Genomic DNA, 24272 nt, shown 5'->3' on the forward strand with positions numbered 1-24272 from the left:
CAGAAAGTCTTTGAGCAATACCCAGAACTGTGATGGTGATCATGTGCACAGCTGACACCATCATCCGCAACCCTCGTTCATGGCTGTTAGGAATAAAAAGGTTCGAGCAGTGTCTTTCTTATGTGGCCTGCCGTAATGGGCTCTGGATCATTCGTTAAACTTGCTATTTATCGTATGTACTGCCTTGCAGGATAGCCCAAGTCTCCTTATCCATAATCTCAGCCGGTACACAATAGCTACCTACGGCACGCAACCTGCTGCAATATTTGACCCGCTTCCATAGATGGTGAGCTGAGAAGCGATGGGGGCTACATGGACAAACAATAGTCTGCCATAAGCATGTGCATGTGGAACTCTCGTCTTGGACTCACGTCTATGTGACATTGTGTAGTAGCCAGTCACTTTTGCCAGCTTATCGGCCAGCGTATTTTCCTCTGGAAAAACTCTCACCCACATTTCCTAACTTCCTATCTATCATGGCCAACCGTGAATTGTCGTTAAAACCGTCTGGCTGCAGTTGCCTAATTACAATTATAGTACTGGTGTAACACTCGTACAGCGAGTAGAAAAATTCATAGCCTCTAATCTTTTTCCGTTGGTGTCCGTCTATGCCGTCATCTCTGCATCCAAGGCGTACAAAAGTGACGCCTAGTTGGCGGGCTTCTTTCCGACCATCAAGTACATAGGTGTGAACAAGTGCTCTTTGCCACCAGCAACAAGGCAGTCGCCAGCCCATGCCAGACTGTCGGCCGTCTTCTTCGTACCGGCAGGGGCAATCTTGAGAGCCTCGAGTCCACCAACTACATTGTGCATGAGGAATCGTCCCACCTTGGTCATACGAACAATAGTGAAAATGTCAAAGACGGACTGGATGTACTTGAGCTCTCCCGACAGGGGCCAGTACCATGGCATGGGGTCGGGCCTGTCAGCAAGATCCTCGTGGTGGAGCATCTCGAATCCGGCAGTCTTCATGGCGGCCAGACCCTCAGAGACCTTACACATGTTGGAAATACCATCGCCCTGCTCGATGCCCAAGCGGATTTCACGGTGGGCCAGGTTGTCGTTGTCGTACTCGTCCGTCATCAACCACTCATAAACACCAAAGACGCCACCGGGCTTCAAAACACGGAAGATCTCGCTGTAAATACCCTCCAGACTGGGTGCGTGGACGGTGGCCTCGATGGCGTAGACGGCATCGAAGGAGTTATCGGGGAAAGACATTTGCTGCAAGATCAACGTTAATCATTTGAATATGGATCTGATCACTATAACAACCACGTACCATGAAGTCTCCCTTGACGAACTCAAGCTGCTTCGACAGGCCCTCCTTCGCAGCGTAGTGAGTAGCTCTATCGATTTGGTAGTCGTTGTTGTTCAGACCGGTGACGTGGCAGCCAGTGAACTTTGCGATTTCGCGCGCAGGTCCGCCAACACCACATCCGACGTCAAGCACCTTCATACCCTCCTTGATTCCGATCTGGTGGGCAAGGTAGTGCTCATGACGGGCAATCGCCTGATAAAAGGGCTCGCCGTGGGAGAAACGGCAGAAGTGGAAGGACTGGCCCCAACCATACTCGTACAGGTCGGTCGCCAGGTTGTAGTAGCTATAAAACCAGAATTAGCTAGTGTTTGTACAGGAGGGGGGGGGGGGCGCCGCGTACTGTCTGGTCAAGGTCGCATATTCAGCTGTACGAGCCTATGTCAAGCAAAGGTCAGCATCCGTGACAAGTAAAGATAGGTTCAAGGCTGGGAAAAGGTCGAGTTACATACTGCGCGCTCCTCGGGAGTTTCGTCCTTTGCCGCCTTGTTGTCCCAGTGCTTGAAGTACTCATCGACGGCAGCCTGCTTCGCATCACGGCCTTTGCTGAACATGGCGGCAAGACCACCAGTGGCCTGAGCACTTGTACCGTGCAGTGCCTTATTGAATTGAGCATCGCGAGCATGGTCCTCGCGCTCGAGGTTAGAGGCTGTTGAAGTAACCATTGTGTTGAGTAGTGAATAGACAACGTGTAGGAAAGTTGTTTGCAGGAAGAGAAACTTGGTGGAGACCTGGAAGGCTGTAAAGTATTTGGTCTGAAGGGTGAAGGAGGTAAGGAAGGAAGGAAGGAAGGAAGGAGAAGGAATAAATTGAAAGCGCAGGACAACAAGATCGGTAAGGTATTAGGACGGGCAATCGGGTTGGTATTCGGGAGAGCGGGGGCGTAGGCTTTTTTCAGTAGTGACAAAGTATCAAGCGGAAAAAGGAGTCGAAGGGACGCGGCAACGGTCGAGATTGTCTCGTTTTGGCTGTGTCAAATTTCCAACATCCCCCTCTTAGTCCTCCCAGTCCACTGTTCCTGGGCGTTACAACAGCTAATGACAGGCCGTAGCACGGTAGTACCTGCCACCAGGCAAAGTCTGGTGCAATAAAATGAGATGAAAAACGCGAGGCCGGACTGTTGTCCAATGTCCATTTACCTGGTAGTGGTCGCAGGGATCTTCAGAGTTCAAATTGACAGAGACCTGGCTCCAGGGGTCCCATCTCTGGCAATTGTCCAATCGAGAGGCGCAAAGGGTTCGAGTACTTGCTTTGTTGAGCAGGCGGTGAGACGACGGCTAGGCGGGAAACATATGCATACCGGCCAGGGGCTATCCAATCCGAATACGAATTCGAACAGTTGGTAGTGATTTTTAGCTTATGGTTCTTCTACCTAGCACGATCTGATAGACTGCCACACTTTGCACACACGTCTTAGCCTCTGAGGCACCTTCCAGATTATTCCCTGATGTGGTTGGGCTTGAGTATCCGCCACCTACCTGGTTCTAGAGATACGCGGATATCCAGGTAGGCACCATCAATCAGTCTTGTCGACAGTCGATTCAGGGACTTGTTGATGCGTTCTACGGCTCAAGAGCATCTTCGGAGTTTTGGAGACGACCGTCCACCCTGGTTTCACAACCAGACCAGGAGGGCATCATCGATCGGGAACTTTCTCGGTCTCTGGTAATTCAAATATACACAGCACACACTATTCGTACTCGTGATGCCTTGAATCCAGGTTGTCCAGTCAAAACTCTATAACTGAAGTATCTTAAGGTACTGAATGAGCCTTACGTGCACGAGGAATACTATGTAGATAAGATGTTCGGTGACTGGCCCAGCGAGTTTGCAAATGTGGCGGATATCACGTGAAGAGGCGGGACGTGGAGCACTGATAGCAGCTCGACGCCACACTTTTAGATACGCACTCCGTATCGGTACCTGGAGACTAGAGTGAGGAAATGTGGTGGGGAGTGGGTAGGTAGGCACCGTAATGAGTGAACCCTGCGCGGTCGGGCCCGCGCTCGACATTCATTCCTACGTAGTTTCGCGAGCGACATCAGGATTCTTCGCTCACCACACTGAAAAATCTCACGATCCGTATCATCGGCCACCTCACATCACGATCCGCACTCGTCGCAGAGCTCTGCGAACCCCGAGGCGCCATGCCACCACAAATCAAACAAGACCTGAATCGCTCAGGCTGGGAATCGACTGATTTCCCTTCTGTTTGCGAAAACTGTCTACCAGAGAATCCTTACGTCAAAATGTTGAAAGAAGATTATGGCTCCGAGTGCAAATTGGTATTGCTACCTTCCCCGCCACTCTATTTTCAACGTTCAGCATTCTGCTAACACTCCGTCGTAGTGTACGAGACCTTTCACTGTCTTCAGCTGGAGTGCTGACCGAGCACACGGCCGAAAGAAGCGAACAAACATCTGCCTGACCTGCGCGCGGCTCAAAAACTGTTGCCAGGCATGCATGCTGGACCTTTCTTTTGGGCTGCCCATCGTGGTTCGCGATGCAGCCTTGAAGATGGTAGCCCCGGGGCCATCGTCCGACATCAACCGCGAATATTTTGCCCAAAATAACGAACTCGCCATTGAAGAAGGTCGCGCGGGAGTCGAAGAATACGAAAAAACGGACGAAAAGGCTAGAGAACTCCTGCGAAGATTGGCTGCAAGTAAACCGTACTTTCGAAAGGGCCGCGCCGTCGAGAATCCCGACGACGAGGGTCAGAAAGGCTCCGGTTCAAGCGGTGGACTAGGTGGCAACCCAGCCGTCGGCGCCGGTGTCGGTGGGCCAGGACCTATCCGAACCAGAGACTCGAGAGCTGCCGTAGCTCTAGGTGCGAGGCCGGGCAGGCCGAAGCAAGCTTTTCCAAGCGCTGCACAGTTGCCTCCTGGACCACAGGATTGGATGCCTCCGGCTGACAAGAATATCATGTCCCTCTTCATCACCGGGATCGAGGACGACCTTCCTGAGCACAAGATCCGAGATTTCTTCAAAACGCATGGCAGACTCAAAAGTCTGGTTTGCTCCCATATGTCACACTGCGCATTCGTCAACTACGAAACGAGAGAGGGGGCTGAGAAAGCTGCTGCATCATGTCAGGGTCGTGCCGTTATTGCAGGATGCCCGTTGCGTGTGCGATGGGGTGTCCCCAAAGCAATCGGGACGATGGACAAGGAGCAGCGTTCACAGATGCTCATGGACGCTCGACGAGGGCAGGCGAACGCGCGGGGAGCCGATGGCAGAGGTGTAAAGAGGCAGATTGCCGGTCGCTCGGATGTAGGAAACGCCGCTCACTCGCCAGCTGCACCAGTCGTTGCACCCCCGCCAGGCGCAGACGATGGCGCACAGTATGTTAGTCTACAGGGCGACTGAGATGTGAGGGACCAAGGAAACTCGGGTAGCATCTCAAGGGAGTTTAGGCGTCATTGATTTCATCAGGGTTTGACGACTGGAAATCGAGATGGAGTGGAAGGCTTCATACCAACTGCCTGGGTATCAAGGGTTTTGTTGTACATTTGTTTTGTTATACAATATTACAGGCATCTCTCATATGCCACACCTGCCTCGATGTCTTCCCTTCAACTGCAGCCACACCCGCCCATTGTTGCCGACCCGCCACCGGCCATCTTAATCGAGTCGTTGTCTCCACGTTCGGTGTCCTCATGAATGCGCAACTCTGCAGAGTCTTCGTCAGTATACTAGGCAGCACAGGTTATGGCCGTATATCAATGCCCGCAACTTACTGAAGACACGAGAATCATCCTGCTTTCCCTGAACTACATTTTCTCTTAGGATCTTAGCAATATCTTCAGCTTTCTGGATGGCGGAGCTGTAGGAAGGGTCTGTCGGCTTGAGTGTTGCTTGATCTCTAAAACCTTGCCGTATCTGCTGTTGCGCTGCTGTGAGGACTCGGTCATCGCCTGCGAAAGAAGAAACGTCAATAACAGATACTCAAACAAGCCAGAGAAATCCAAACCCTTGAATGCGATTCGCGCCGCGCGCCAGAGGTGTCGGTAAGCAGGCAGCGACATAGTAAAAGCAGTGAAGCTGTCGAGGAAAACAACAAGCTTAGGACAATGATGAGTTCGGGAGGAAGGTGCCTGACTGGTGCATATGTTTCGCAGAGAACAAAAAGTGATATTCTAAACATGAACCAGGTACCTTCATAGACATCGGCTCAGGCATTCGACACAAAAATGCTCCCGGCATCCGGAGAATCTTAGGGACACGCCCCCCCCCCCCTCCCTTCTTCCTAGCGCCACCCACACCTTCTCCAAAGAAAACTCTACCCCACGTTCCTGTAATTTTTTTTCTTGAATTCAACGACGTCTTTGCTCTTCGAGACGCACAAGAATCGATTGCGATAAACCAATTTATTCGCATCTATCAGAATGGCTTCCGCCATTGTTGTTCCCCACGTCCTCCCGGTCGTTCCCGAGGGATGGTCCGCAGAGAAGGACTTCAAGACCGTCGGCAAGGTCTCTGCTGCCACTCAGCGAAGCCTTGAGCCTGTCGGCCCTCACTTCCTTGCCCACGCTCGCCGGGCCCGCCACAAGCGCACCTTCTCCGAGGATGATCGTATCCAGGCTCAAGAGGCTACTAAGAATGTCGAGAATGAAGACGATGGCGAAATTAGCGAGGCTGAGGACCCCATGATGCTTCAGCGCGATGCCAAGGATTGGAAGGTTAGTGACTGCCTCTCGTATACGAGATGTTACGTCTGTAGCGATCGACGACTGATTCCCGACTCCCATAGAACCAAGACCACTACCAGGTTCTGGGTCTGACCAAGTATCGCTGGAAGGCCACTGAGGATCAGATCAAGCGCGCCCACCGCAAGAAGGTTCTCAAGCACCACCCGGACAAGAAGGCCGCTGCTGGTATTGTCGATGACGACAACTTCTTCAAGTGCATCCAGAAGGCCACCGAGGTTCTTCTGGACCCCACCAAGCGTCAGCAGTACGACTCAGTCGACGAGAAGGCCGACGTCGATCCCCCCACCAAGAAGCAACTGGCCAAGGGTGGCAGCACATTCTACAAGCTCTGGAGCAACGTCTTCAAGGCTGAAGGTCGTTTCTCCAAAACCCAGCCGGTACCGACCTTTGGTGACGACAAGTCCTCCAAGGAGCACGTGGAGGAGTTCTACAACTTCTGGTATAACTTTGATAGTTGGAGAACTTTCGAGTATCTCGATGAGGATGTCCCCGACGACAACGAAAACCGCGATCAGAAGCGCCATACGGAACGCAAGAATGCTAACGCCCGCAAGAAGAAGAAGGCTGAGGACAACGCTCGTCTCCGCAAATTGCTTGACGACTGCTCGGCCAGCGACGAGCGCATCAAGCGTTTCAGACAAGAGGCCAACGCTGCCAAGAACAAGAAGAAGTTCGAAAAGGAGGCCGCCGAGAAGAAGGCCCTCGAGGAGGCTCAGGCCAAGAAGGAGGCCGAGGAGAAGGCTGCCAAGGAAGCAGAAGAGAAGGCTAAGGTCGACAGAGAGCAGTCGAAGAAGGCCAAGGAGGCGGCAAAGAACGCTGTCAAGAAGAACAAGCGTGTTCTCAAGGGTTCGGTCAAGGACGCCAACTACTTTGCCTCTGGCGAGCCCTCCGCTGCTACAATTGACTCTGTTCTCGGTGACGTCGAGCTCGTCCAGGGCCAGATCGACCCTGACGAGATTGCGGCTTTGGCTGGCAAGCTCAACGGCCTTAAGGTGGCTGATGAGATTAAGGGTGTCTGGAGCGAGGAGGTCAAGAGATTGGTCGGCGCTGGCAAGCTCAAGGATGGTGACGCCAAGTCTTTGACTCAGTAAAGGAGACTCTTGTTTTGATGAGCTCCGACACAGTTGTCCTGGTTTGGGCGTAGAACATGATTAGACGTAATAGAATAGATGATCGGATGTCGGATTTCAATATATGACTCCCCGGTTTCATTTTGAGATCCTATACAACTCAGTTCTTGTGAGTCGGACTGGCTCAGTCGAGATCTTTACTCGCAGCCTTCGGTCCAGTTGACTTTCAACTAGAGGTCTCCGATACAGGCTGTCATATCCTACCACATAGACATGGACTGGGCATTGTTTTTTATGGTTGAGGCGGTCCTTTGGCCAATTGTCGGAAGAAAATTCGGCCTTCTCAAGGAGGCTGCCACAAGGTAGGTCAGCAACCTTGTCTCGATCAGCGCATAGTACTGCCCCTCAACTACCAGACGCCGAATATGGGCCTCGCGTTCCAATGAAAGTATGTGGACTAACAAAAAGGTTACCTGTTTGCTCCTTCTTCTTTGTGCAGTGAGGCCACAGCATCCTAGAACTCTCGGAAGCCCCTGCCTCCCATGATGTTTGAGCTGGGAAAGACTAACAACGAGGCATCAGTTTGGAATTAGCCTTGGAGGCAGCAGAGAGATAGTGTACAAGTGAGTGGCACAATACTTTGCAGCTCCATAACCCATCCCATTGTTCATGTTCCTACTCCTACTACAGCTGCTACTGCTGCTACTGTTGTTGCTATTACTGCCATATCTTCATGTATACATATGCCACACGGAATAAGCTTTAGAAAGCGTACTGTGGTAGTTATAGTAATAGTGGTAATAAAAAGGCGGATAGTCGTACGTTGACTGGTAGACTAGATCTGCGATGCCACTGACCTTTAGGGGGTGCTTCTTGTTATTTTGGAAAGGTAGACGTTTATGCTCCGCTACCTATCTCGTTCGTTGTTCACCGACTTTCCTGAACGGCCTGGCATTTATTCCTAGCTGTGTATTCTTCGGTTCGGGCGCAAAGTTCACCTCGTAGTAAAAGTCGCACGGGACAAGCTTGTCATTTACCACACCACGCCTTCCGTGCTTCCATCGTCGGACAAACAAACATACACCACTCATTTTTTTCTACAGAAGTCTCTCGCGACGACACCAGACAGACCAGAGGGACTGTTAGTTCCTCTACATCTTGTATTCACTGCGCCGATCTTCAGTTCTCGCCAGACTCGCCTTCCTCAGAAGTCGCACCTGCCTTCGCATCGCTCTCTCCTTCACAGTCGCATTCCTCCCCTGACAAGCCACCATGACGACCATCAAGTGGGTTGAGGAAACCAATAATCCGCTGCCACAAGTAGTGGTCTACTCAGCCCCTGAGGCCGTTGTCATTCCAATGACAGACCTCGGGATCGGCAAAGGCGGTAATGACGGCACCAGGGAGAACGAAATATTTCACTCGGTCCATGTGGGTGATGATGCCGCCTCGACTATCGGTATTGAGAAAGTCTCACGTCTTTGGAACTGGAAGGCAATGATCGGTATATGCATAGGCCTTCTTACTCTCGCCATCGTGGTTCCTCTCACGGTCACACTGTCCATCAAGAATCACACGTCTGGTCCAGGCAACGCTGAGAACCTTGCGACTTCAACCGCCACATCATCGTCACCTTCTTCCACGGCTACCTCTCTGACCTCGCCCCCAGCTCCATCCTCTACTCTGAAGCCGGTAAGCAGCAGGCCTCACTCGCCAGTCATGCCATTTTGTATGATGGTCCATGTTTTCTTCGGTATCTGACCACTTATCATAGATTCCCGAGTGTGTTAAGTCCAAGTTCATCCGAGAAGTCAACTGGATCGGTATCGATGAGGGTGGCGGCGGCTGGGTGTTCAACCTGCACCCGGCCAAAAGCGCTCAGGATTGCTGCACAATCTGCCATCTTGGAACTCCTGACGGCTGCAATGGGTGGCTTTACATACCAGAGATTTCATCGACGCCTTCATGTTCCATTATTCACGGCTTCGACGGCCCGAGCGACAGTGAGTCCTGCCCGAAGGGCCATCCAGACATCGTCTTTACAAAGACGGGAGATAAGGACAGCTATGGTGGACCGGGGCCCTGCTCAGGCTCAGTGCGTGGATAAGGGTAATCGACTAGACATGCCGAACAAGACTTGGCTATGGTCGCTATGTCTACCTACCGAATGAGATCGTGGTAGGCGAGGTTCATCGGCGCCAAGGGACGGATGGTTACAGGGGCTTCCACATGTGTTGGCGGTTATGGTTTGCGAGATACTCTTATAGTGGCAATAACAGCGAATTTTCCAAAGGTAGACTTGTCATTACACACATTGAATAGCTGCATAGCATCGAGCTATTCAACGGGCTCAAAGGGGGTGGAGCTAAGCATTGCTGGCCGGGCAGTCTCGTCCTGTTCTCGCATGGGAGGAAGAACCACAGAGAAATTGCAACTGTAAATGTGACGCCGATTTCTATAGTCACATGCTGCCATCTCAAAACAACGTCTCCCCGGCCAATGTTTCGACATAGATACGTTCTAGTGTCTCCCACTCCATATTCCACGCCTATCTTTCTTATTTCGTCCATCTTTCTCATCATAACTTTCCTGGGCTTTCAAGTCATTATTTACAGCATCACTCGCGCATAGGGGATTCACTTTTGATGATGACGATGGTCCAGACCATGACAGAGATCTAGACAAGGTAGACGGTAGGCTGTGATGTCACCACCAACCTGCCACTGATAGATCCACCCACTGGCTTTCATCGAGCTCAGTAAGGTAAGTGTTGAAAATATGCTTCCAGTAAGATTAATTCCGTGAACAAACTGACGGCTATTGCCTACACGGGGAATTCACCAACCATGCAGAGCCACCGATAAAAGGCTTAGATATAGTTTCCTACTCCAGAACCGGTTCCATGTTGTGCCCGGGATAAGACAAGCTTATCAGTCCGAGCCAAGCGAGCAATATCAGGGGCAGGACCGAATGCTCTCTTTCAGTTTCTAGATCCCCACAATCATGACACCCTGCCCAGGATCAGTGTTCAGAGGGAGCAACAAACCCAACAGGACAGCAACGGGGTGGAATAGAAAACAATCCTTCAACCCTGTTTAACTTCCCCCGACTGATGAACTCGGACTTGGCGACGGTACAACATGTCGAAGCTCGGCAGGCCACTTAGCGACCCTAGCCATTTATCTGATATATGAGGAACGGAACTACGCAGCTCAACATATGCCAGTACTGAATACTTGACACGAGCACTAAACTCCGCAAGTTTGCTGTGCAACGTCCAAGGCTCCAAACGAAGCATCATCAGAAAGGTCATGGTTGCAGCACGTGAGGGCTATGTCGTTTCGAGAGACAAATTTCTGTTGAAAATACCCGGACCTCCACGACAACGCAGTAACCCGAAATAGGCAGCAAGAGGCTGATGGCCAGCACACAGGGTTGATTACCTATACGACTGAATGATCCTCAGGGAATCGCACAGAACCCATAATGTGACATCCGTTTCGGTGATGCTGACTTTGGAAAACGTCTCGAAGGTCGCTTACCTGACAGGAATTCGGCGAAGCCACCAAAGAACGCTCAGATAGAAGCACAGCCGTTGGGTGCTCAGTCATCTTTGCGCGTGGCTTTGACGCGGCTCTGCGTCTTGAAGTTGCCGGCCACGCCGTCATACGTAACGTCACAGCCCTCTCTACGGTTCGAAGTGATCAAAACGCAGGCCTGTGCCTCAGCCGAACGGCTCGTCCCATGACTTAGAGTCTTTCATGCAAGCTAGGCATTGGAATATTTTCCAGCATCAACGCCAGAACGACACCCACCCTCTCCCAAACAAAAATTGATGTAATTGGGCGCTGACTGTCAAACCAAGAAGATCCTTAGGGCGCTGATTAACAGCACTAGCAGGCTATGTCGGCGGGGAAAAGGGAGCAAAGCGTATAGAAGTTGGGATCTGGTCATTGCAGTGTACTCCCGGTCCCAACAAGTTCGTGATTTAGGTTTTAGGAACGCACTCTTACACTCCTGCGTTCCTGTGCTCCTGCTCGGCAGAGCGTCGAAAACCTAGTTGATCATATTGCGCGGTCATCTTCTCCCGATGTCCAATCAACATGTTGTGACGAACAAGGCAATGCCAAGTTCCATCGCCGACGATCGTGATGATGGAACGAGACCATACGTCAGGGGCGGAGACCAAAAGGATGAGAAGAGGAACAATCACCAAAGACTCCTGATATGATACCTGTCTGTTCCACATATATAAGTGCTCACCACAACCGCGCTCAAAGATGAATGTGACCTTTACCATTCACACATTACAGTCACAACGCAACGAGCCTCTTCGATAATTCCCATATACACCATCCCAGACTTCACTACACTACATAGTCTCTCAACTTATTCATCATTGTTCAAAATGAAGACATCATTCATCGCAATCCTCGCTGCCGCCGCCGGCATGGCCATTGCTGACAGCCTTGACGTGCCCGACTGCGCAAAGCAGTGTGTCAACGATGACATCCAGAAGAGTGGCTGCGCCCAAGATCAGATCAAGGATTGCTACTGCCAAAAGGCCAATGTCAACTCACTTGTCAACTGCGTTAGCGGCGCCTGCAAAGACCAGAACGACCTGATCAAGGCTGCTCAGGCTGCACAGAAGTCCTGTCCACAGCTCACTGGCGGTGGCTTCATCCCTGGTACAAACAATGGCGGCGGCAACAACAACGGCGGTAACAACGGGGGAAAGAACTAGGCTCCTCCAGAGTTGACTCGTTGATACAAACCGCCATGTATCGACCGGGTCTCTCTTTCAAAGCTACGGATTTGCTTTATAACCTAAGATGGTGCTGTATGCATGAGAATCGTGCACAGTGTAAGGGGAGTTGTTGGGGAGCTACGTCTGGGAAGGATTTTTTTCTCGATGCTGGTGTTGTTGACAAGTTGCGGCCATGATCTTCGTACACATATGTACAATAGCGCTGGTTAGTTAGGTAGATGAAATCCATTTCTCTTATGTTTTTGGGCAACCTTGTTTGCCTGCGGAGTGTCAAATGCCCTTGGCCATATGACAAGCTACACTTTGCATCAATGTGAATAGACAAATATTACGGCGGCCTACAGTCTATGTTAGTTGGCGTTGCTAGCTGTGAATATTGCTGTTGGTTGGGTATCGTGCATCCTGTAAACTACTGATCTCCTGATCTAAGTTACAAAAGTGGAATCTTGCTGTAAATATCATCATAAATCTTCCCAATCCATCCGTCCGTAGGGCCACCTCTTGCCACTATTCCCAGTCCGCCGGCGGCCCAGATGCCGGCCGCAGCCACAGCGGCGCCGTGAAGCGCCCACCACGCTCTTCTTTTCCGCCGTCGTACCTTTTTGTCTATCACATTGTGTCCACTACCACTCCACCCCATAGCCGTTGGCGCCAGGCCCAGCCATTTTGCTGCGCCCCAAATCATATGTCCGCAGCCTATTGCGAGAAGACCGGTGTATGCAATCCACGAGATGATGGGATGTCGAGCAAAACCATGCGAAACGAAGCCCAAGCCAATGTTCGAGCTATCGCCGTCAACTTGAAGGGGAAGGATCCGATTAATGCCTGCGTGAGCAGCGAGAAGAACCGTGAAAACGTAGCCGGAGATAGATATGTAGCTGACGGACGGCCATATCCTGCTAGCGGAGTTGACGCTATTGTAGGTCAAGGTTCGTGATGTTTTGCCGGTCTGGGCTCGATACAAGGCGTACATGCCAGGTGTGTTGCCTCCATAACGCTTTAGGTTCTGAGATCTGCGAACTAGGCGGAGAGCGAATCCAGAGGCAATGTGTGCAACGATGGGCAACGCTACGAGAATTGGCTCCGTAAGAGATGTTTGGTAAATCTCCCTCGAAAGTAGCAGGTATGCCTCGGAAGCTGGGACTGATCGCGCAAACAGTGGTATTATCGAGGTGTTGACGACGTGGAGTGATGTGAAAACTGGTACTAGGTAGGAAGAGAACTTCTGGATCCGTGTTACTAGAAGGTTTGTACGCATTAGCCAATACAACTTGCAATTGAAGGTAGCAGGTTCTGTCGCTGCATTCGCATTCGGCAACTTACGGTAGAAGATAGCGCTGTGACCGCTGCCGCTTAATCCGGGCGCAGAAGAGGTTGATCTGAGAGAGCCAATGCTATCCTCTAGGGCATCTTCAGGCAGAGGAGGAAGATCTTTATCAACGTCCGCCGGTGGCGTCTCGATTGGGGATGGGTCTAGTTGAAGGAGCGATATAAGAGTCTCTTCCGACGGTTTCGAGTGAAGAGATCTGGACTCCATAGCTACGCAAGCGCCGGCACGACCGAGACCGGTCTTTGGAAGCAGAATATGTGCAATTTGAAATCGAGCTGTACAGATTAGAGAATTGAGACTTGGAAGGTGAAGTTAGAAATGTCGGCCTCCAAATTGTCAAACTGGGCAGCTGATCAATCCTCGGAACGTCATAGGTTGACGTTGCAAGGGCGGCAGCACTTGCCAGTTCCCGCGTCTGAGCCTGCAGGTTTAGTGGGCCTGGCGTCAATCCGGAGAGCCGCAAGACCTTCACCTACGGCAGCAAGGTACCTTACCCAGCTTAGCCTTGCCTCACCTTCACTCATCCATAACTTACTATGCCATAGCCTGGCCACTTTGTGTTGGTGAAAATACTGATGTTTCCCCCGACAATGATATATTTTTCACACTTAGTACGTGTTTGACGGCCAGACGTAGATTAAGTTTTTCACGGCAAGGTGTCCATGTGTGGTAAAGGTACGGAGTACCTCGGGTATGTGTGATGTTCAGGGCGTGCTGCGACTCCCCACACAACGTTGTGGGTCCAAGTTGCTGGGGCTTCGGGAACCTGCGAGCTTGGTAACATCTCAGCCAGGACTCCAAAAATACGCTGATAGCATTTCCCCATACCGACCATCACATATTCCCGTTGCGCCTGACCGGTAGCTCTTCGCTATCTTGATTCCACAGACATGCCTCCGGTAAGAGAACTTCTAGTTTCTCTCTCTGCTTGACCAAACTTCTAATTCTACATGCGCTTGCCCAGCGACACCAAACACTGCCCCCGGCGCAGACCGCAGCCGCCCGCGAAGCCCTGCAATCATTCTATTGCAGCCTCTGTTCGAAAGGATACTCTCGCATGAACGATTACGAGGCGCACCTTAGTAGCTATGACCACAGCCATAAACAACGTCTCAAAGACATGAAGGCTATGGTTCGCGATCCGAACGCCGGCGCCCGAGCTCGGAAGGCTGAAGCCAGGGCGGATGGCCTTGTCAGCATCAAGCTCGCCAACAACGAGCAGCCGCAGCAGTCTACGACAGGTGGAGGACTCAAGAAGGGCGGCTTCAAGAAGTCAGGTTTCAAATCGGCATTCGCCCTCGTCGATGCCCCAAACGCGCTAGACGCCCCGAGATCAAAAGTCGGCCAAGCCCTAGAGGCAGACAGACTTGCGAACGCACGCGAACGGGATGTCCTGATTGAGAGCGATACCGACGACGAAGACTACGAACATTACGACCCGAAATACCCCACCGAGTGAAAGCTCAAGCCAAACGCACGACAAACATTATGCGCAATAGAGCCGGCTAGAGCTTGAAAGGACACAGGAGTAGCTTAAGGCAATGAGGCGTTTCGACAATATTTCCATTCTATATGGGCTCACAATGTCATGTGGCGAAACCTGGAACTATCACTCAGCTCTCACATTGCTAGCCACTGCTTAGCCTCGCATCCTCGAGGAACTCTCGGAGATAAAATCGTGTTAGGGAGGTCACGATCGGTCAATTGTACTCAACGCGGCGGGAATGCGATGGCTCATTTCCGGCCGTTCCTTCGCAGCCAGTCTAGCTGAACTGGGTTAGGTCTTCTTCAAGCAATCCCATCATGTACTGGCTACCCGAAAACCAGTTGCCCAGTTGAGCAGTTTGAAGGGTAGGCTGCGACATATCGCTAGTATCCATGCCCTGAGCAGGATACACCGTGGGCGGGAATCCCAACGCGCTCAGGTAGACATCGAATTCGTCGTTGATGGGGCCGCGTTCATTTGATTGCTGGGATCTGCTCTCCACGTATAGAGTCGCCACGTTACAGAGCATTGAACAGAGCTGGTGAAGCTTCTCTACGGGCTCCGACATGGCGCATGCGGGTCGAAGTGAAGCGACGAACTCATTAAGCTTCTTGAGGTCGCCAGCGTTGGAAGTGTCAATGACGTGACAGAAAAGGACGAAGAAGGGCGTGAAAGGCGTGAGGAGAATTGCCCTGCGTAGGAGTCAGCATGGATCGTAATAGTCTACTGCTTCGACTAACCAGTGAATATAGACTGCTTTAAGATGCCGCCCTTCCTCGGCAATTCTCTGCATGCATTCAAGGTGTAGCTGCATGGCAAATCGTGCCGTGTCTATACATTCCTGAGAAAACCGTGTTGGCGAACCTTCGGGCGCTGGCAACGCCCTGTAGATGAGAGTCAACGTGGACTGAAATGTCAGTTCGTCGCCTCGCAGGTGTATGTCCAAGATAGACGATGCGTTGAGGGCCTTGAGGCCGAAGAGAGCCTGCTCCCGCACATGCGACGCAGCGGCCATGATCGTCTTTTGTTCATTTTCCAGGCGACGCACGGTCTCGATGCGCTCTTCTTGCGACTGGCCCAGAGCAAGTGGACTGTATCTGCCATGCAGGTTAGTTTGATATCATGTCTCGTTGAGATAGTGGAGTCAAACAATTGTTCATAAACGCGGTGTTGGATCTCAGCCTGCTTGATCCACGTTGTTATGATGAGACCCCATGGATCCGCAACCATGGTGTTGTCGACCCGCCGCGGCAAGGTGACGTCCCAGTCCTGGATGACCGATGCTCTCCCCGTTCTCAGAGACAATGTTTTGTCGAGCATGTACACATGCCAGAACAAGAGGGTCTTGATGTCTCTAGGTCCGGCACTCTCGCTCCTCACTTGCGATACGCGGTGGTAACCAAGCGTCTGACACAAGCTTGCAGCAGTGGATGTGAAAAGCCACGCGAGCGACGCTTTAGATACATCCACAGCATAAACGGCCTACAGTCGCTGTCAGCTGTATCGTCTACAAACAAGCACAGCAAGACCTTTTACGGACCGCCAGGAGCAAGGCTTCTATGCTTTCGACCTTTGCAGGGAGCATCAAAGGCAAGGAAGCTAGCGCCATTTCTAGATTGCTCTGGCACATATGTTGGTACCTCTCAAACTCTTCGCGCGCGGTCGCATCCGATGCTAGGTATGCTTGTTCCATGAACAAGTAGAAGAGCGCCCCATTCACTATGATGAAGGTGGTATCAGCAAAGTTGTCGGTGCAGAAGTACACTCTCCGGCAGAGCTCGGCCAGGTCATCAACATCGAGGAAAGAGCATGCGAGTGAAAATATGCTAGGGGGAGAAACTATTGTCATGTCAGTCTGTTGAACTCTGAAGATTAGGAATGAGAGGACCTTTCATATGCTTGAGCAAAGCAACGACGGCGTTCATCGGCGGCATGGGCAATTCAGGTAGACCTCCTGGAGGAAGCGGCTGATGCGTACGGAACCGAAAATCTCGATTGGAAGAGGCCTTGCTCTGCATAGCGACGATATGCCGGAGGGAAGAGAGCGCAACTTGCATGTTGGGCGCCACGTCCTGGAGCGATGTCCTCTGCACGGCGTTTTCGATAAAGTCGCTGGCAAACATGGTGTGGGCAGTCAGAGAGAGGTCGCCCTCGAAAGCCGAATCCGAATCTGCACCGTCATGGGATAGGACAGAAGCATCCCCGATGGTCGAGGCTGAGGGCGTCGTATGTCTGGCCCTAGTGGCATCCCATGAATGACCACCTACACCAGAAGGGTTGTTGCTGAGGCTCCGCAGGAGCTCCTCGATATTCGAAAGTCGTTCCTCGATGAGATCAATCTTTTTCTCGCTAGTTATGGCAATATCAACATTGGCTTTTTGCTCCGTCAGATTTCGCGAGCCCAGTGGTATCAGGGAGCCGTGTTGGTGACCACAAGACAATGAATTGATCTGAGAGTGAGGGATATGAAGTGAGGTAGAGAACTTAGGGAGGGGACAAAGAAAGGCGAGGTGGATGGCGTACTATTGAAGAGAAATGAGCACGCGATGTCTCTGCTCCTTCGGCTTCTGACCAACACCGTTTGAGCTGCAGGAGCGTTGAGTTATACGGCAGTTGGAACATGGCGAACTCTTATCACAACGGATCTGTAGCACAAAGCCAAAACGTGTTCTTGTCAGCAAATCCGGACTCTCAATTTAACGCGTGGGCTATATCTCCTTGGCACAAGGCAGTTGGGGGGAGGAGGGGCAACAGAGGGCAGGAAGAATGCTCTGCTTGGAGGGTACAGTTTCGATCGAGGGCTGGCCAAGGGACAGACACGAGCGGTATTGGGGGGACCAACTTTACGGGTGCGACATTGATCACACTAGACGACAAAGAATTAAAGTCAGTATTTGATTCTAGTGGACGAGGTTTTACTGGTGAGAAAGAGGTCTGATGGATCGTGTGAAGCAAAATAGTCTGAATATGGATGTATGTGACATACAGCTCGACGGAGGCCCTGGTCATCGGGGCCCGCGGACCGGGAATCGGAATCCATGTTCATAAAGAACAACGCAGACCCAACACTGCAGCGTGCCTAAGCCGTGCTTTGCGGCGGTGTGTGCCAGTGTGCGTCAAGGTCCTCTCTGAACTATTGGCCAAGGCAGGGCCCGTAAGGAGGGCGCTGCAGGACAGTAGTTAAATGGTCTCGGAAACCGAGAACTTAGGCGGCTAGAGGAGACAACGGGAACGCTGGTTATATCGGAGGTGCAGTTGCCTTTCGATACCTCCTTCAGAATGAGAGCGAATGAGTTGCACTAAGGGTGGTTGGCAAGCAAGAGGTGATCAGTTGAGAGGGATGTGGAGTGAATAGAACCGACAGTATGGTGGTAGTCTAGGTCTGGATAATGGACACTGGGGAACGAGTATCCGTCCCTAGGGGGTCCGTGAAAGAGGGCTCACAAAGAGCCAGCGAGTGTTAGAAGATTTAAGAGAAGAGCGTGGGGGATGGAGAGAAGGTGTGTTTGTGTGTGGGAGGAGATGGGAGGAGAATAAACTATGAATCGAAATGCGGCAAAGGCAACGGCAATGCAGGTATGGGAAGCGATAAATGAGCTTATTTCATCGATCTTTGGCTTGAACAACGTAGCTGTGGCAGTGTAGCTCGATTAGATAATTCTGGAACTGTTGAGCCTGGTAGGAGATAGAACTGACGGCCTAGGCTGGTGGACCGGGATTGATATTTGGATGAATGTGAGGCTGAGGTTTGAGGTCTCTTAGTGTAAAGTGAGTATCGGCGTTCTGTGCGGTAAGATAGTTGAGAACGTGCAAGGCTCGCTAGCGACCCCTCTCTGCAATAAGTATCTATTTACTGGGTAAGCGTGGTAAGGTAGGAAGGTAGGTAATCACAAGTTGGGCACGGTTAGTACGAAATACATTGCATTGCGCAATCCTGGCTAGGCGGACCTAGACGGCCAATGAAATAGGTCCAGTTCAGGACGTGCTACCTGGACTACCTACCTACGTAAAGCAGTACTTGAAAGACACCACCTTCTCTCATTGCCCGTATACGGTAGACATACGGATACCCATATGCCGAGTAAGAATATCCGTACAAGTCTTCCCTTTTAGTGAAGCGACAGAATATCCTGGAGACAAGGGTCGAATGCACTAGTTTCCATGCTTGACTCGCTCTCCGCACATGCACTTGGGCACTTTGTATGGGCTGAGGTATTCCACTGCCGTACGATATGGCATTGCAGTAAGGTATACCAGAGGTAGATTGGCTTATGGTCTCGATGTTGAGGTAAATTGCTGTGTACATACATAGTACAAGCATGCTGCCGTACCCGCACGATTACTGATACCTACCTTACTCTCCGTACGTGTCAAGGTCTTAGTCCACGGTGAATGATGGTGAAGACCTGTCGGCAACTTTACCGAGCCCGACCTGCCCCCTTCTATGTATGATGGGCTGCGGGCCGACTTCATGGCATGTACACTACCTAAATACGTCTCGGGCATCCGCGGATGCCATCACTCAGTCACCACCTTATTGTTTCTCTATGCAGTGGTGAACAAGGTATTCCGTCAGGCGGTCTCTGTCGGGAAGCCAAAACAACCTGCATTACCTTAAGATGTAGCTCGAAATTTCTTTCCCGCAATCATTCCGTGCTCTTCCCTTCCCCTAAGCTTTCGCCTGTGCTTCAAGCGTCGGCACGCCAGCTAGGTACCCTAGCTTACCGAAAATCTTCATCAGCCGATCTTTTTCAGATCCCATCCATCATCTTCACCCCGTCCAGCCGAATCCAGTTGAAGCCGAGAACACCCCACCTCGTCCGAGCTGCTCGCTCTCCCGTCAATTTCGGCGACCTCCACTTGCAGTGCGTTTGGAATCATTCAAGAGAGGTTCGTCACACTATCCGCACACAGCCCCATCGTCTCAGAACTCTCTTCGCGCAAGCAAGGCATCCGCACGTCGTGCGTTTTGCACTGCAGTCTGGCCGTGCGCAGCTCCGGCGTTCAATTCACAGAGTCTTCGCTGCCAGTGCCCGAATTGGAACCTTCTGTGCTTGAATCGACGTGAGGTATACCTGAGGTATGTGTGCCTCCTTGTACGGACACTATAGTGCTAGTAAAGGGCACGAGATAATCGACCAGGAATGCGGCAAGAACGCGGCTGCCCGCCCCGATTGCCCAGCTCCGGCAGACCCACCAGACGGAGACCACCTGCAGAAAGGGCCGGCAATCCAGGCCCAACTAACACCTTATCTTGCCTGAACCAAGAGTAAGTAGGTATTATACAGTAGAATCGCCAATCGATTCTACCTTACACGACGTTGGCACCAAATCTCTATGGATCGCCTCGTCGGAATCTTCCGAGTCCCTCTTTCGGGACTTGCAAGTCCATGAGAAACTTGACTGATGAATGATTGATAGTTCACAGTACCTTGGCATACCACTCCTGAATCCGATCTGCCACAGCCATGGGCACTGGCAAGGCCTCTATATGGTTTCTGATATTCCCAGTTGTAGACCCAGGCCAGGCCTCGATCTTGGCATACACGATGTAAGTTTCAGACCAATAGCATCAGTGAGTCAAGTCTTGAATAGGTAAGAGACCTAGTTGCGTGATTGAGAGTCTTTGTTGAGGAAAGCACTACGAAGAAGGCATTATAAATAAGTACCTAATGCTCTTCAACCTGCCCAATCGCGATACCATGATGCTAGGAGACAATCCCTCAAGGGTCATCACCAAGTTTGCCCAAGTACCTAATCATACTTCCTTCCGCCTCAAAGGGTGTCATATGAGCTTTGAGATTCCAAGCAGAGCCACATGCAAATGATACGCAGCCCTTGATGTAAGCGATGGGGAGTCTGGACATTTTACAAACGAACTAATAGTTCGGGACACTATATGATCGAGGTTAAGATATCGTGGGGGAGCGGCAGGCCTCCCGCCTAGGGCGTGCACAGTCCCTCAGTTTGAGCTTTATCTTATCTCTTATCGGGCAGTGACAGCGCCTTTTGCCTGGGTACCTACCTTAGTGGCTCTGATCAGTGACCATTAATAATACCGCCTTAGCACTTCGTCCTCATGTTTGATGGGGACCTAACCGTCACCGAGCACCATAATCACCACTGAAGACGCACCTTTCCCTCATTTTAGTTTTGACTAGAGGACGTCTTGAACAACAAGACATGTAAGGCAGCTCTGGGCAAGCCTTTTGCTCGATTTCGAAAATGCAAGGGAAGCGGCGCAATGAGCCCGGCAGTAGCGACGAGCGCCACAGACCAACGAAGCGTGCGCGCCTTACCGAAATCCACCCCTACGATTCGGATTCGAAATTGAGATCTCAAGACAATAACGCTATCTTCGCCGCCATCGACTTGCTGTCCTCGTTATCCGACGAGCTTCTCATCCGCATCCTGTCCTTCTTGTCCACTTCTAATCTTCTCGGTATCTCGCCCGTTTCCCGCCGTTTCTACCGCCTTTCTGCCGACTCTCAGCTATGGCGCACGCATTTTTATCATCGCTTCGTCCTGCCGCGCGCTCTGAAGATACCCGGTTTTCGCGATGGCTCTGCACGAGACAGCAGTCGAATACAGTTTTCCACACGCCGAACCGTCTGGGCCGACGGTGGCTGGGGTCGGCGAGATGCTCTGGGAGATTCTGTCGATTGGAAACGCCAGTACAAACTACGGCACAATTGGGCTAGTGGTAATGCTTTGGTTCAAGAGGTGAAGGTTGGGGAATCTTTGCTCGGCTCTGCGGGCGCAGGGAAGACTCTACTCAAAGTGATTGAGGGTATCGCGGTCACTGCCGACTGCGTTTCTGGCATGCGAGCCTGGGACCTCAAGACGAGAGAGCCTGTCGCCCAAATCAGCTTCAAGCATGGAAACTGCGGATCATCTCCTACTTGCTTAGCGATTGATGCCCGGAAGTTTGAGAATAAGAGACTTGACATCGCAGTCGGTTTTATGGACGGGAGCTTTGGCGTTTGGGAGCTTTATATCAAAGAAGGCAGGTTTCAGAAAAGATACAAGCACGAAAAGTCCAGCAACGGCCGACTGGTGGAGATCGTCTATCAGCACCCCTTTATACTCACGGCAACAGAATCAGTTCTGATATCTCTCTACGATTTTGAACGAGCATCCTCTGGCGGGAAGCTAGTGGCGTCCAGCAGCCAACGAGACACTGTTACTCTGAAAGAAAGGGGGAGTGAGGCTGCTGCGGAAACTGCGACCCTTCCAGAGTCAGAAAGGCCCATGGCAGCGTCTCCATTGTCAAAGTGTGACAAAACTCATAACCCATTGCAAGGAGCCACGCTACTCCCGGCTCCTATTCTTTTGACTTCACTCAAGTCACACACATCTAGAGCCCCATTGGCTCTGTCTATTCGCCAGGTGACTTCGCATGTAATCGCGTCGATTGCATATACGTTTTCCACTTTGGAAGGATGGTCAATTGGTATACAGGATCTACAGATACGGCCACAAGGCGCAGGCCAGCCAGCTTCAGAAATCGTCTCAACACGACTCGCTTTCACCAAGCCTGTGAAGGCTGCGCCTGCAGTTTTATTGACTTCCTCGACTGCGAGCCCGCAGCTTCCATCCCAAACACAGACGCCCGAAGGCCCGACGACACTGTGCTACAGCCATCCGTATCTTTTGGCTGCGCTACCAGATAACACTATGATTCTATACATTTGTACATCAAATGCTACAAAGCTCGATATTTCTGCAGGTATTCGCCTCTGGGGCCATACATCAGGCATCAGCGACGCTGAAATCACGACACGAGGTAAAGCCGTGAGCGTCAGCTCTCGAGGCGAACAAATACGGGTCTGGGAACTCGAGGGACGCGTCAGTGGCAAAAGTATCGAGATCAGGCCAAAAACAACCTCAGGCTCTGTTTTCACAGATACCATCGTGCCCTCACCTGAAGCGACGCCAGACCGCTGGGACGACCGACGTAACTGGGTAGGCTTTGACGACGAAATGGTCATCGTGTTGAAGGAAGCTATGGACGGGAAGGAGAGTCTCGTTGTGTATGATTTCTCATGAACGACTTCGATGAGGGACCAAAGCTAGCACCACCCTGCCTGAGGTTAGACGAGAGGTTTCAACTCTTGGCTAGCTTAGGCAGCTGCGGCTTGGACATGACATTATTCGACGCTCGTATCTCCGCAATGGGCGAACATACGCGACTAGGCCATGTGAATCCACGGGGAAGACTTCCACAGACTCGCTTGGCCAATTGATGGGACATTTCCACCATCGAACGAAGACCTTGCCCCGGTAGCCAACCTGTTCACACAAGCATACAAGAGTAGCCTCATATGGTCAACGAGCTTGCGTAACTAGCGGTAGGCAATAACTGCTTTGTAAGGCAGATAGGTACCTGTGAGGAACAGAAAACAAGCTGTTGCCTGGAAGACGTGAATGAGGCCACGGCATGTCTCGTCATCATTGTTCCAGCCCTTGCTTGCATTATCCTCGTTGAGAAGCTACGCGTAAGCATAGCAATTCCTACGCAAGGTAGCGGCAATGTCGAATGGCCGTCAGGGTTTGATCCCAACTTTAGACGACGACTTGGATGGTGATCATGATGCATAAAGTTCTCAGTGTCATCTACTGTTCCGAGAAGTTAAGCGACAGCGAGAGATTCTATGCATACCTGGCATGTGCAATAGGATATCTGAAAGAAAGCCTTGAGGCTTAGCGGTCAGGTCTAATGGATCGCTACATCAACGAAGCACCCACTACTGAGGATCTCTTTTGGCGGACTCCATCGGCCTGGTAGACTTGGCCATTTCGTTAGACTGAGCTTTCGATTTGGTACCGTGGTTGTGAAAACGAGGGTCGAGCTGTCGAGTATCCATGGACGTCTGAGCTACGAACAACATGGTTTCTGACATGGAGCCTACCTTAGCATCGTCGACATGATATTGAAGTTGAAGAGACAAAAGTTATGGAAGAGGCAAGCTGTGGGGTCAGATCAGCTGGGATATACCAATCGATCCGTCTTTTTAAGAATGCGTTCATGCCGAGTATCACTTTCAGGCATTGTCACGAGGATATCGCGTTGCTGCGTTGTAGTGCTCATTGCGCTCGTCTATAGACTTGATTAGATATTGGACCGGAATGCAAGATAGACCGCAGACGTCATTGCTGAGAGCTTGACAAACTGGAGGAATAGTGGGAACAGGCTCGCCAACGTTTTTCATGTATGGTTTATGGCTCCTGCAAGTATTGATATGACTAGCACACATAGAGGACTTCCATGCATGATTTTTTTGAGCATGTGGTTATCGAAACAGATATCATGAACGAAGCGGTATCAAAATTGTCTTGCTGCTGGAGCCATTAAGGCACTTGCACGGGCCGAACATGGCCAGTGAATATTTTGAAGTGATGTTCCATGATTCATATCTCAATTGCAGGGCTATCAGCGGCTGGGCTGATCAAATTCATCAACATGACCTTGAGTTCTGAGAACGTTGATGTCTTCAGGTACCCAATGATGTCTAGGACCGCGTCGAAAAGTCTACAAAGTGAAGGAATCATGACACCTCATTGGCAACATCGTGCCATAATTAGGAC

At 51.3% G+C, this 24272-nt stretch overlaps 10 protein-coding genes across 10 annotated transcripts; 6 read left to right on the forward strand and 4 right to left on the reverse strand.

The window, feature by feature from the left end:
* Positions 1-648: 648 nt before the first annotated feature.
* CTAM01_09259 (uncharacterized protein) lies at positions 649-1983 on the reverse strand (the record flags this gene model as incomplete). The annotated part of the gene is made up of 4 exons (XM_060525278.1): positions 649-1224; positions 1283-1604; positions 1662-1696; positions 1771-1983. The coding sequence occupies 4 exons, from the start codon at positions 1981-1983 to the stop codon at positions 649-651; spliced, it is 1146 nt and encodes a 381-aa protein (XP_060379983.1).
* A 1584-nt stretch (positions 1984-3567) lies between these two features.
* CTAM01_09260 (pre-mRNA-splicing factor slt-11) lies at positions 3568-4687 on the forward strand (the record flags this gene model as incomplete). The annotated part of the gene is made up of 2 exons (XM_060525279.1): positions 3568-3603; positions 3668-4687. 2 exons carry the CDS (start codon positions 3568-3570, stop codon positions 4685-4687), a joined length of 1056 nt encoding a protein of 351 aa, XP_060379984.1.
* Positions 4688-4893: 206 nt separating this feature from the next.
* On the reverse strand, positions 4894-5346 carry CTAM01_09261 (uncharacterized protein; the record flags this gene model as incomplete). Its single annotated transcript, XM_060525280.1, has 3 exons — positions 4894-4991; positions 5059-5235; positions 5292-5346. The coding sequence occupies 3 exons, from the start codon at positions 5344-5346 to the stop codon at positions 4894-4896; spliced, it is 330 nt and encodes a 109-aa protein (XP_060379985.1).
* A 360-nt stretch (positions 5347-5706) lies between these two features.
* On the forward strand, positions 5707-7121 carry CTAM01_09262 (DnaJ domain-containing protein; the record flags this gene model as incomplete). The annotated part of the gene is made up of 2 exons (XM_060525281.1): positions 5707-6000; positions 6072-7121. The coding sequence occupies 2 exons, from the start codon at positions 5707-5709 to the stop codon at positions 7119-7121; spliced, it is 1344 nt and encodes a 447-aa protein (XP_060379986.1).
* A 1251-nt stretch (positions 7122-8372) lies between these two features.
* Positions 8373-9207, forward strand: CTAM01_09263 (uncharacterized protein; the record flags this gene model as incomplete). The annotated part of the gene is made up of 2 exons (XM_060525282.1): positions 8373-8792; positions 8875-9207. 2 exons carry the CDS (start codon positions 8373-8375, stop codon positions 9205-9207), a joined length of 753 nt encoding a protein of 250 aa, XP_060379987.1.
* A 2301-nt stretch (positions 9208-11508) lies between these two features.
* CTAM01_09264 (CFEM domain-containing protein) lies at positions 11509-11844 on the forward strand (the record flags this gene model as incomplete). The annotated part of the gene is made up of 1 exon (XM_060525283.1): positions 11509-11844. One exon carries the CDS (start codon positions 11509-11511, stop codon positions 11842-11844), a length of 336 nt encoding a protein of 111 aa, XP_060379988.1.
* Positions 11845-12298: 454 nt separating this feature from the next.
* On the reverse strand, positions 12299-13405 carry CTAM01_09265 (uncharacterized protein; the record flags this gene model as incomplete). The annotated part of the gene is made up of 2 exons (XM_060525284.1): positions 12299-13107; positions 13192-13405. 2 exons carry the CDS (start codon positions 13403-13405, stop codon positions 12299-12301), a joined length of 1023 nt encoding a protein of 340 aa, XP_060379989.1.
* A 683-nt stretch (positions 13406-14088) lies between these two features.
* CTAM01_09266 (uncharacterized protein) lies at positions 14089-14657 on the forward strand (the record flags this gene model as incomplete). The annotated part of the gene is made up of 2 exons (XM_060525285.1): positions 14089-14097; positions 14163-14657. 2 exons carry the CDS (start codon positions 14089-14091, stop codon positions 14655-14657), a joined length of 504 nt encoding a protein of 167 aa, XP_060379990.1.
* A 304-nt stretch (positions 14658-14961) lies between these two features.
* CTAM01_09267 (fungal specific transcription factor domain-containing protein) lies at positions 14962-17693 on the reverse strand (the record flags this gene model as incomplete). Its single annotated transcript, XM_060525286.1, has 6 exons — positions 14962-15376; positions 15425-15781; positions 15835-16166; positions 16225-16523; positions 16573-17033; positions 17671-17693. 6 exons carry the CDS (start codon positions 17691-17693, stop codon positions 14962-14964), a joined length of 1887 nt encoding a protein of 628 aa, XP_060379991.1.
* Positions 17694-20909: 3216 nt separating this feature from the next.
* CTAM01_09268 (F-box domain-containing protein) lies at positions 20910-22733 on the forward strand (the record flags this gene model as incomplete). Its single annotated transcript, XM_060525287.1, has 1 exon — positions 20910-22733. The coding sequence occupies one exon, from the start codon at positions 20910-20912 to the stop codon at positions 22731-22733; it is 1824 nt and encodes a 607-aa protein (XP_060379992.1).
* Positions 22734-24272: the final 1539 nt, after the last annotated feature.

Source organism: Colletotrichum tamarilloi, assembly GCF_030869305.1.
Source record: "Colletotrichum tamarilloi strain Tom-12 chromosome Unknown Scaffold_36.1, whole genome shotgun sequence".
NCBI lineage: Eukaryota > Fungi > Ascomycota > Sordariomycetes > Glomerellales > Glomerellaceae > Colletotrichum > Colletotrichum tamarilloi.